General features: G+C 34.9%; 1 protein-coding gene across 2 annotated transcripts in view; it reads right to left on the bottom strand.

The window, feature by feature from the left end:
• The window catches only part of Apoltp (Apolipoprotein lipid transfer particle), a 67,107-nt gene that overhangs the window by 34,439 nt on the left and 20,458 nt on the right, over positions 1-12,210 (bottom strand). For both annotated transcript variants that reach the window (XM_022066811.2, XM_087343765.1), the window contains 10 exons: positions 11,489-11,658; positions 10,704-10,918; positions 9,285-9,447; positions 7,309-7,534; positions 5,827-6,043; positions 4,833-5,098; positions 4,123-4,320; positions 3,244-3,534; positions 939-1,091; positions 99-305 (listed from right to left, as the gene is read on the bottom strand). In XM_022066811.2, coding sequence (XP_021922503.2) covers positions 99-305; positions 939-1,091; positions 3,244-3,534; positions 4,123-4,320; positions 4,833-5,098; positions 5,827-6,043; positions 7,309-7,534; positions 9,285-9,447; positions 10,704-10,918; positions 11,489-11,658 — 2,106 coding nt within the window. The remainder of the gene's footprint in view (positions 1-98; positions 306-938; positions 1,092-3,243; positions 3,535-4,122; positions 4,321-4,832; positions 5,099-5,826; positions 6,044-7,308; positions 7,535-9,284; positions 9,448-10,703; positions 10,919-11,488; positions 11,659-12,210) is intronic.

Here is a 12,210-nt window from a genome sequence, read left to right as displayed (position 1 = left end):
ACAAAATTGTACTTTCTAGAAAAAATCAATAAAAAAATATTGGGAATGGATTTACACACCAAAGGAAATTCATAATCATTAATGCATGATTATTTTACCTCAATGTCTCCTCCAGTTGTAAAATAGCTTTGGTTAGTCAGCAATGTCAAATTGGTGTGATAAAATTTGTCTTGAATTTCTATTAAAGCTGTTACATCCAAGAGCTTCAAAGTATCAAATGGAGAAAATATATTGAGTCTTGCGGTATGAGCATCAGTTTCCTCATCTTTTCCACTTCCATAGGTATATTTTATTAAAAATCCAGCCTGGAAATAAACAGATCACATGGTTAAAGTACTCAAACCGAAAGCAGAGTAACACTATTTCACTCAGATGAACACAAAACACAGGAAAATATTTACATGCTGAATATATACTATGTTAGAGAAATGCATTCTTCACTGAAGAATTCACTCCAAAGTCCTCAAACTTAATGACTTGGAAACCAGAACAAACCAACTCCTTCAGTCTACATGCAACATACATTCTGTATGATACAGACATTACAAAGTTTTATAGTGTTAAACTAAGCGCAAAGTTTCAAAATTATGTGAATGGGAAAGCTATGTCTCACATGGTATTGAGAGTTAAACATAAAAGTGAAACTATATTCAAATTTCTAAAGAAGTCAGATAAGAGTCTGAATCTTAGGGAAATAGGATTGGGGGGTGGGGGTTATGGACTGAATTCATCTGGTTCAGGACAGAGACCAGTGGTGGGCTCTTGTGGACATGGTAATGAACTTTTGGGTTCCATTAAATTTTGGGAATTTCTTGAGTGGCTGAGTGACTGTTGGCTTCTTAGGAAGGACTTGGTTCTATGGAGTAAGTAAATAAGCAAGCAAGGAACATGTTAACTGAGTACATGCACTGCTAAGATGACTCCTGTTGTATACTTACATTCTTCCACTCACTTTTGCTCTTTACTTTAAAGTCAAGAGACATTTCATACTGTTCACCCAACATCACTTGAAAGTTACAATTGGATATCAGTTCTTTGAAACATTCACATGGAGTTGTAAGATGAAGTCGGTTTGTCATTGTAAAAATATCCTGAAGAAAGAAAAACCAGAGAAAACTCTACAACGTTTACTAAATCATTAAGTGTTTAAACCAAAATACTTCCCATGTTTCAGAAATGGGTGACAAGATATTTTATACAGAAGTTCAAAGTGTACAGACAAAAAACCAATCATGAAACTTAGCATAATTACTTACTTGGGCAACATGTTTTCTGTTTTTATATCATGTTATGAATACAACAACTTGACAAAACAAAAACATTATCATAATGTGCACAAACTAATGGTACAGACAAGTAATTAACAGTAATGCTGGGTTGCTCTACAACCTTCAATTCAAATAAAAGTCACACCTCATGAACTTTGGGAGGTGAATCCCAAGGTCACAGGGGAATCTAGTTAATCAGGATAAATCAATTAATGGACATAATTATTTACAAGCCCATCATACTTTGGTTTCTGACTGTCCTCAATCTTCAAAAGTTTGGTAATCACCAGAGCAGACTTTTCATCCTTTAAAGGACAACTGGTTATTGATATTAAAGCTCTTTATGCAATTAACACAAAAATTTCCATGCACAAAGTAGGCTCCAGATCACTGGTCCAGTGACTGAGATTAGCCTCATTCTAACAGACACCACAGAGTAGGTGCCCACTTCGTTACACCCGAAGACGAGGACACATCCAGTCCTGAAAATGTTATGTGTTTTATAACATCAGATGATGGACAAGATCCAAAAACTCAACAATCCAGAATTTAAATAACTTCTACTTTGGTTCCTACGTCCAAGGTAAATACACTGCATCAATAAAAAGTTTTATGGTGTTTAGTACAGAACAAAATGAAACTCATTAAGGGAATATAGACGTGATATACCAAGTTACTGAATGTTAAAGCATGTGGTGCACCAATGAGTTAAAGCCAAGATAACTCTCCTTCAAAACCACGTTACAAGAAAGCTTAGATACAAACAGGAATGCTTCTGCAATTCCAGGGAACCTCACGTTTTTGTTAGTATTATTTACTTGTATCTACATACAGTGTGATTCAAAAGGTTAGGACCAAACTGAAGGAGCATATAGAGGGAATCAGAGAGAACAACTTTCGAATAGGAATCCATGACCTCTGAAGTTATCCTGAGTCAGTCGAGCCCATTGAAGGTAGGGAAGTCTGATAACATGCCGCTGAAATAATCATACTTTGCTATTCTCCTACAAGACTTGCTGCATCTGACGTCGTCCATGAGACTCCTGGGGTATTTGAAAGGGTATGCCAGAGTTTTGTTCGCCAATGCAATGCCTGTATTGAACGTGGAGGACGCCACTTTGAACACCTGTTCTAAATTTGGTTTGTAAGATTGCTAATTTAATCATTGTACATTAATAAAAAAACAAAATTAAGCTAGTAGAATAGCAAAGTACGATTATTTCAGCGGCATGTTATCAGACTTCCCTACCTTCAATGGCCTCGACTGACTCAGGATAACTTCGGAGGACATGGATTCCTATTCGAAAGTTGTTCTCTATGAGTCCCTCTATACGCTCCTTCAGTTTGGCCCTAACCCTTTAAAATCACCCTGTATATATGATATTTAGATCTATAGGTTTCAATAATTTGTCCAAGCTTAGGTGCATTTTGTTCTCTATCTTCATTTTACCAAACAATGTGGTACAGTTATCATCATTCCTGTTTAATATAGTGGAGGTATCCTGTTAAAATCTTGGCATGGAGATTGGCTATCCTGACTGAGGTTAAATTAGTTCAGATTTCAGGTTCTCACAGTAACCAGTATGAAGATGGCTGTCTTCTGGAATGTTGTGCCATGTGGTATAGTAGATACGGAAAACATTTCAGATGAGCTTACTACCTCCATCATCAGGGAGATAAGTGATGATGATGGAGAGAGATGATGGCCAATATTTACCAGACTACACAGTGCAACATCTCAGAAGACAGTCATCTTATTTTATCGTGTTCCTTGATCACTGCAAGCAAGTGCTTGGATAATACCTTATATCATCTTCCTTTCACACTGTTCCAAATTCATTATTCACATCTTCCTACAATTTGATACCACGTGATTTCTGCAACTGACAAATTATGGTTCAATGAACCAAGAAACATCTTTTTTCATTCAATCATGACCAAAAATAGTAATATGGAAGGATAAGCATTCTCTTACAATAAAATCAAATTCATCCCGAATTTCTGCAACTCCATCTGGAAGCACCAGTGATGCCACAATATTATAAACAGTTCCCCTTTCGTCAATGTCCAGCATTCCTTTCATTGTTGGGTAGAGGACAGTGTCCAGTTCAATGACACCCCTCCAACTGAGTGCATCTTCACTTTCATCCTCGCCAGCACTATCATCATAATCAGGGTCAATCTCTTCTAGCTCTTGTCCTATATTTTTCGAATTCAAGACTTTAATAGAAAGGGGTTTTGGTGCACCAGCAATCTTCAGACCAAGCTACAAAGCAGATACAATAATTCACATATTAATTTTAAGTGACTCAATGTTCAAACATACATCACAACCACATGAACATATGAACAACTGGATTCACAATACATAAACCATGAAGGAAGAATGTCTAAAACCAAGAGATATTTACCATCATTACTTTACAGTACTGGGTGTTCAGTGTTAATTATAAGTCTCTACATTTTGTAATCATATCTAGTGCTTCATTATGTTCTTTATTTTTCAGACAACATCGATCTCTGTTGTTGTCAGAGCGTAAACTGTGTCACCTTATAACACAACAGACAGAAGTAGTAATTTCATATGTTTTAATACTTAAGATTTTACAGTTGTTCATGGTAGCAGCACGAGGTACGCGCAGACACAAAGTTCAAATTTCACGCAAGTCAAAGCCATGTTTCCCACAAGTTACTATTCAGAACGGAAAACCGAGTTCAAACTATTATCATGTTGACATATTTCAGCACACATATGAGAAGTTCATAATGCTTATGATAAACAGAAAATAAGGTCATCTGTTCAAATGTGAAAATAGAGAAACATTCTCTAAAACTGACACAATAACAAAATTACCTTTATATCAGACAGTACAATGCCAAAAGCAAAATCAAGGCCATCTCTGTATATTAATTTGGCTATGATGCCATTCTCTTCAAATCCTTCCAGTGGAGTATAAATTCGATAATTATGCTCAAAATCTGTAATGGCCACGTAATGCCAGACTCCTGAAAATCCAATAACTAAAGCATTCCAGCCACACCTGAAATCAATCTGTCAGTCACAGAAATATAAGAGAAGCATTGTAATAACACAACTGAAACTAATTGGTTTAAACAAATACACAATTAAATTTAGACTACCATTTGGTATTTTAAAATAATTTTTATAAATCTAATATACAATGTAACTAAAAATAATGTGGAAATTTACTCACTTGCAATACAGACACAAAAGTACAGGTAGCTAGAACTACATGTAGAATTGTAAAATTTGCTCATTGAAAGATTTATTAAATTTTAAATAGCTGGTAATTTATCTGAGAGACAAAACTTGGTAAAATTACTTGAAGCACCCATTTTTTAAAATCATAATTCTCAATTTCACAGCATGTGTTAATACACACCTGACATAGAAACTCCAGCAAATACATTGGTTGAGAAAAAATATTTTAATATGACTTTAATGACCTTATTTAATATCAATTGCAGTCTTTCTCTCAATGTGTTACAATTCCGTAATTTTATTTATTTTCTTAGAGTTCATATACCGAAACCTTTACTTACCATATCCTCCTTCAATTTCCCAATAACCAATGCTTTTGTTACAAATTCCATCGGAGTTTCTAAACTGAACTTCACATCAAAATCACTTATGCTGGAAATTCTGAACAGAATATCAATTCCAATACCAAAAGAAGGCCCTTTGACTTCAGCTACAAGATGCTTTTCAGCTTCTGAATAACCAAATCGTCCAGTGATGGTTCCATACTTGTGAAATGGTGTAGTAATGTTGAATTCAAGCATACTGTTACTTAGTTTCTTCAAATGCCCTGAAAAAACAGTCATTACATTAAATAGGATTTGAGGTTCTCTCATAAGGGTGATCACTCTTATAACGGAGGCAGCAAGGGCATCTAAAGTGTTGAAAAACTTCTACCAGAAGACACCCTTCTTACCCATTGCATTACTTGCTGAATTCAAGAGGAAAAATTGACTTAAACTATGTCAAAGATAGAACTAAATTCATAAGCTTGTTAAGAAACCAAGGTTTGTGTAACAGGTGAAAGATAATTTAAAAGTGTTTCATAATTGAATGTGTTGGACCAGTACTGACAAATATGAGGAGCATGTTAAAATTAATCTTCTGTGCATGGAGGAAAACAATTACTCTTTTGGATAATATGAAAAATTACTGATCTAATATGTAAATAATTTTAGTTGCTGAAAACAGTGTGTTGGTCCTACAAAGTTATGATGTCATATAAAGTATTCATATTAAACATCCTCATGCCCATATGTTCATTAGGCCCAATTTTTACAGAAGAATAAATGTCATATTTATGAAGATGGCTATTTTCTGGGATGTTGTGTGTGTGTGTATAATCTGGTAGATGCTGACCAATGTTTCAGATAAACTCAGTGCCTCCACCTCAATCATAGGAATTCATGGCATAACCTACCTTTGCAGTGAAAAGTGCAAAGTTCAAAATAACTCCAGAATAATCACAAAGTGCAAATATTTTGTAACCACAATATTTTACTTTTTCTGCATACACACCTTCCAATATCAGAGTGTATTTCCTTGTATCAAGGTTCAGATCAGCAGCACCTGTAATGTCCCAGTCACTGGTGACATGTACCCAGCTACTTAAGTCTCCCATATGATATCCATCAAATGGAGAAACCATAGAAATTATTCCTGTGAGGTTATAAGATTCTGGACCCTGTTCATATTCCCACATGCTCTTCATAGTTATTGTCTGTTGTGGATGATACTGAAAACAAGAACATTAGAAATCCATTACCTGGGTGTTCAGCATCAACAAACAACATATGGAATTCAAAGTTATCCAGGGTTCCAAACTATAGTATTCTTGTGTGTCATATAGTGATGAAAAAATTAACATTAAAATTGTGTAATAAACATTTTATATAGATCTGACAGTTCCAGGTAACTTAATCTTTATCATATGGGAACAGGGGGTTTAAACCTCTGTACTGCAGGGCTGCTGGCTGGATTTTAACTCCTGGGTTAATGGTTCAGCTGTATAATGTGATGCATGGCCAGCTAAATCATGCTTAAGCTATAATGCACGGACAACAAATGACACAGTAGAAGTCAGTCACTCGGAGTCTTATATTGATGATCATGAAGTCAACATTCCTATCAGTATCTTATGACAGGACAAAGGTCCGCAATGGGAATAAAAAAAATTCTTTTTCGTATGACATCCAGTTTGGAACTGTCTGTGAACAATCGGTTGTATTAAGTGGTACTAAGGAAAACTATTAATTATGTTAAGTACTGTGATAAACTGAGTGTGAAGCAAGATACAAAATAGGGATATATAACTAATTAGGATATAAAAGTTTACATTGGGATAAGAAGCATATGAAATACAGAGGACATCTCCTCTGGGATTCAATGTATGCCACATTAACAGACATGTAATATTCATAACATTACAACAGCTTCAAATTGGGTAACACCTGCCCAGATGAGGAGTTGTAATCCCTGGTAACAGTGACACAAGTTTTGACAAGTTGTACAAATGATTACAAATTGAAGGTACAAGTCAATCAATTAATTAGTATACGGTAGAAGTCGTGGGAGGGGTACTTATCAAACAGTAAGCAGTCAACTGGGACACAAAGACCTGGAGGGTTGCTAACAGTCAGAATAGTCATACATTACAACAAATTGTAATGTCTAGAATAAGACATGCGGGATAAAATTCGTTTCTAGAAAAAGTGCCATTTCAGGTAAGAAAACTTCTGCTTCTAAAATGTCGATGAAACTCTGAAATTATAACGTGATAATTCAAAATTACAGCTGCTTGAGGAATATTCTGTACTACGTAGTTACTTAGTTTCCTGTGGCCCATTCTTATAGCATTGTAATGTCGCAATAATACTATTCAACAGATTACAGAGTTCACATTAGTAATCAACAAAAATTCATCAACTATTATAATTTATCATTCTAATTTTTCCACCTTCACTTTAAGATTAAGGGAGCAATAAATAATAAGCATGTTACCTGTATGTATATATTTGTATCAAATCTCTTGTTCGTTTGCTTGTGATAGAATCTTCCAGACAATGATGACACTTGTGGGATGGTACTTATTATGGAAGACTTGAGTTCATACAGGAAACCATTTTCAGTGATTAAATAGTTATTGTAGAAATCCAATGCAATATTCTGATCATCCTGCCAGTACACACTGCCATTAGCACTAAACAAGTAGTCTTCATGTCGAATGCTGTTCACACACATACAACAAACATAACCAAGTCAAGTATCAGTATTCATATTATACTCATATAATTTTATAAATATAATAAATGGCCATTACTTAAAACAGTAAGAACTTTCGAGCACAGAAATTCAATCTCTTACATTTCTTCTGTTTTCATACTGAAAAATAATTGTGTAGCTAAAATATCCAGTGCCTTTGAGGTCCTTGTTCTACTAAATTCTACTTGCATAGGCCTACATAAGAATTTACATTACAAATATTCTGAAATGTAAATAATACTGACTAAACTTGAAAATGGCTTGCAGCAGTTTAGGATTCTCACATATTAAACCTAACATGTTTAAGAAAGATGTAATTTCTCTGCAATATGCCCCTATAAATAACATGGGTTAACATAATTTCTTTTCTATAATGTCCCAATTAATGATGAAACTGTTAATGTTTTCCAAGATTTTATGTATTTCACACAACACAGTTATTAAATTAAGGCACAAAAATGTTTAAATGAAGCTTGTACGGCTGTTAGAACATGACACCTTAAGCTTTAAAAAAAACTAACCAACCACTGGTCATAGCTTCACTAAAAATTACTTAACGGTCTACTGACTGATCTGTATAGTAAAAGAATATGAAGATTCAACACTACTAAAACCATACCCTGCCAATGGACACAATCCTGAAAAAACTCCAATTCACAAAACCTGTTACGATCCATTTTTGTTATCCTCCGACTGCCATTTCAGTATTCCAAGAATCTACTTTCAAAGAGGTTCCTCCAACAAAATTTTGTTTTCATGCATATTGCTTTTCCTATTTACAGCATTTTAAATTTATGATCTGTGCTCTAATTTGCCTCCCATTTCAGGGTCTTCATGTACCATCTTGGCTTCATCAGTCATATTTGTTTTGTGCTACATTTAATATGTATTAACAGAAAATAATTATTGCTTCAAAGAATTTAGTTTTGAGTATCTGTTGAAGTACAGATCTGTGAGGCAAATGGTATATCCCATTACATATTATCTAACCTATCCAAACAGGAAGTGAAGTGTATTTCATTTTGCTTTGACAATTTGGTTTGGTCCCGTACAATTGTGTTTAATGGTATTAATAATATTTAGAAGTACTTTTATTAAACATACTATACATATTTATAGCATTGCACAGTTAGCAATGAATCATGCTTCTTTTTCACCATTTATCTCCTATTGGTTGTTTTAAAAAGGTCACAAATTCTAAGACTGGATGCCACTACATTCCTACGAAAGTACCTAGCCAACTAACTAGTTACCCAACCAATATAATGGAGAACAGTCCTTCTTGAGAAATTGATATTCACACAAATAGACAAGAAATTCTCTGTCTTTTATGGAACAGAAAATTCATTACTGCTTCTGCGACAGTTTGCCAACAATACTTTATGTGTCACAAAGCAACACTGTTAAATAACTATAAGGCACAATACAAGAGAAATGTCTGTCCATGTATAAGAATTAGTAACTAATTTGTGATAAATAACAATATAAAGCGTTTAAGACAAAGTAGGCAAACATTTCATAAAACAATACTCAGCATTTGAGATCAATTATGCAAGTATTTTATGTATAACTGTTTATATGAAGTAAATGCCTCAGTATTCTTAACCTACAGAAAAATGTTATGAATGGACATTACTGAATTCATTTCAATTCCTTTTATAGGCAGGGAGCATTTCTTGTGAGTGTGAGAGAAATGGATCTAGCAAATTTCATACCCGCCTGATACAGACGTCCTCCTCCAGTTCTCAAAAGGTGTCAATAGCTCACAGTTCACCTTGACCAATAAATTGTCTGTGTATTTATGTACAGAGACTATGGTCACCTCAATAACATCCTTTGGGCTCCATTCTAAGTGGGATGAGGATTTGTAAGTGGTACCTGCACAAGAAATTACAAAGGAATTTAATGTAAAACAGGCTATAGTCTGAAAATATCACTTTCATATTCATCACTGAATTTGCCTCCTGTTGGTAGATTATGCACATCTGTCTGTCTTTCTTGTCTTTCCAAATCAATGCTGTCAAGAAACCTCTCGCCCTAGCAAACATGTCACCCTGTTTTAAAATTAGTGTCTTATAATCAAAGTCCCCAAAATTCCTTTATGATTCCATCTAACAGTTCCACAGCTGTTGATAAAGTTCATGTGTGGGTCAACAAATACATCAGGAGAGGAGACATAACCGTCCATATAAAGTTCACGGCCAACCCCTTCCACTCTTCTAGTGGGAATTTACACTTTCATGTGTGTCCCTATAATTATCTGTGTTGCATTTGCCAGCCCCCCCCCCCCCCATTATATGTGCACCCAGTCACAATGCAAAGTTAATAAATCTTTACACCAAAGTATTTATGTTTCTTAGGAATGTACTGCTTGAAAATGACTTTCCCTTTGAACAGCACAATGACTTTGTCCACAGCTAAATGTTATGATGTATTTTAAAATTCAACATGGGTGTCAGTAGGCATACAAAAGAAAAAAAAATATCTTATTTTTCAACGTCTGTCATCATTCTTGTCAGTTTTGTCTGTTTGATTACTGTTGTTGCAAAAATGCAGAAATCTCAATACATAAAATAAATTATCCTGTTTGACCATGTTACTGTAAAATTAAATGCAGAACTGTTCAAAACTTCACCAATAATATTCAATATGTCCTGCTCGTCATGTGCCATTTGTATGATAAAAGCCAATAATGCATATTTGTATTCAATTGTTTATTTTATTTCCTTGCTTGTTAAAATTAAAAAAATGACAGAAGGACAGTCAGAAGAGTTGACTCATTACCCTGATGATGGACTCAGCATGGTCCTCTGAAACAATGGTAAACTTCTACCAGACTACACGGCACAACAACCCAGAAGACAGCCATCTACAGACTCACCACCATGAAAATCTCAAATCCTTCTTAGGAGTACAGTCAGTTTCTCAACGTGTTATGACCAACATTACATCACTAATATAACATAACACTTTTTTCAGAATGTCTCATTGACAATCTTTCCCACCTGTAAATTATAAAGTTCTACTCTCAAATCAACAAGATGGAACCTTTCAATTAAATTTATTGAGAATTGTAGAACATATTTCTAAAACACTATCTAGACATATTCTTATTACAAGAAATGTGAATATACCTTTAAAGGCAAGATGAAAATTCCCTTTCACAGCTCGACCAGGATAGGCTATTAAGAAAGCTCCGCTGTAATTAAATCGGTCAGGGTTGACAAATTCAACAGACGCAGCAAACTTTTGGCCAGGATCTCGGTTGGCATCCCACTTGATTTCAACTGCTGCTTCCTTTCTGTCTGCACGATTCATTCCTGTCAAAGCTACGTGAATATCTCGGTGCCTGCAAACACAGAAAGAAAAATGAATAATGCAATGAATAACCATTATCAACATTTTGAATATTAAATTTCTTACTTTCCCAGATGTGTATGAACTTATTTACTAGAAATGTCTTTACAACTTATAGCTCTTGTACCTATTCTGCTCAGACGCAACAGAACAGTTCATCTTGCATCATCATCATCACCACCACAACCACTATAAAACTATAATCATCACAATGACATATCACCCCATGTGATATCAAGTTGTTCATATGACAGCACCAACATTTATCATGGTTACTGTAAGATGTGACGAACATATGGGCAGAATAAGCATTCTTTGCTTACAATGAAGTATAAAGAATGCCTAAAAATGTATTTGACCATGACTGCAAGTTGTTACGATCATCTTAACTACATTAATGTGTAGATGGACTGGGAAGAAATATCAATATTACAGCATACCACATCCTTGCAGAACTGTTCCATCCACAAGTCAATGATTTTGCTATAGCACAATATTATGGAAATCAATTGAGATACATATTATGTTTAGTTATTAAACAAACAATCTTCATTGAACTTACTGGTCAAGATGTAACTCCAAGAGCATCTGCTTAAGGTCCAAAAGGTTAATAGTCGTAGTCAGAGTATATATTCTTTTCTTGTAGCGTAAGTCAACGTATGTCTCGAATTCTGCTGAGGAAGTCGAAGAATGCTTCAATAGCAGCGAGTATTTATCATCATTATGATCAGCCTGTTAAAACATTAACACAAAAATATGATGAGGCACCAACTGCTGAAATTATGATACTGAATGAGATATGAGAGGATGATTGTCAGTGATAAAATGGGAGAGATGTGACATGAAGCAGGCACAACCTATTTCACCATCTTAGTATTTGCTTAAGTATTCAGAGCAGTATCTTCTTTTATGGGTTCCCCAGTTGCAATTTTGTATTAATTACCCATCCCCATCATGCATGCTACAATGCCTTCCATCTTAACTTTGATTACCTTACTTACAATTAGTGAATAGTTCAAATCATGAAGGTCTTAATTATTCAAATTTAGCCAGTATCCTGTCACTTCTGCTCTCTTAGGTCCAAATATTTTGTACACAATATTCTTAAATGTCATCAATCTATCAGCCATGTTACTGGTTAGCTAAAGAGAACAGTGAAAAGATACGAAGGGTTTGGTGCTACCGTATAGTGACTGACTATGGACTGGACGATTGGGGTTTGATCCCTGACAGGGGCAGAGGATTTTCCCTCTAGCCTCTGCATCCAGAACAGATCTGGGGCCC

This window comes from Zootermopsis nevadensis, unplaced genomic scaffold (genome assembly GCF_977971745.1).
Source record: "Zootermopsis nevadensis isolate Lab colony 2312 unplaced genomic scaffold, Znev_1.0 Znev_ptg000006l, whole genome shotgun sequence".
Classification (NCBI taxonomy): Eukaryota; Metazoa; Arthropoda; class Insecta; order Blattodea; family Termopsidae; genus Zootermopsis; species Zootermopsis nevadensis.
This window is presented reverse-complemented; position numbering and strand designations above follow the sequence as displayed.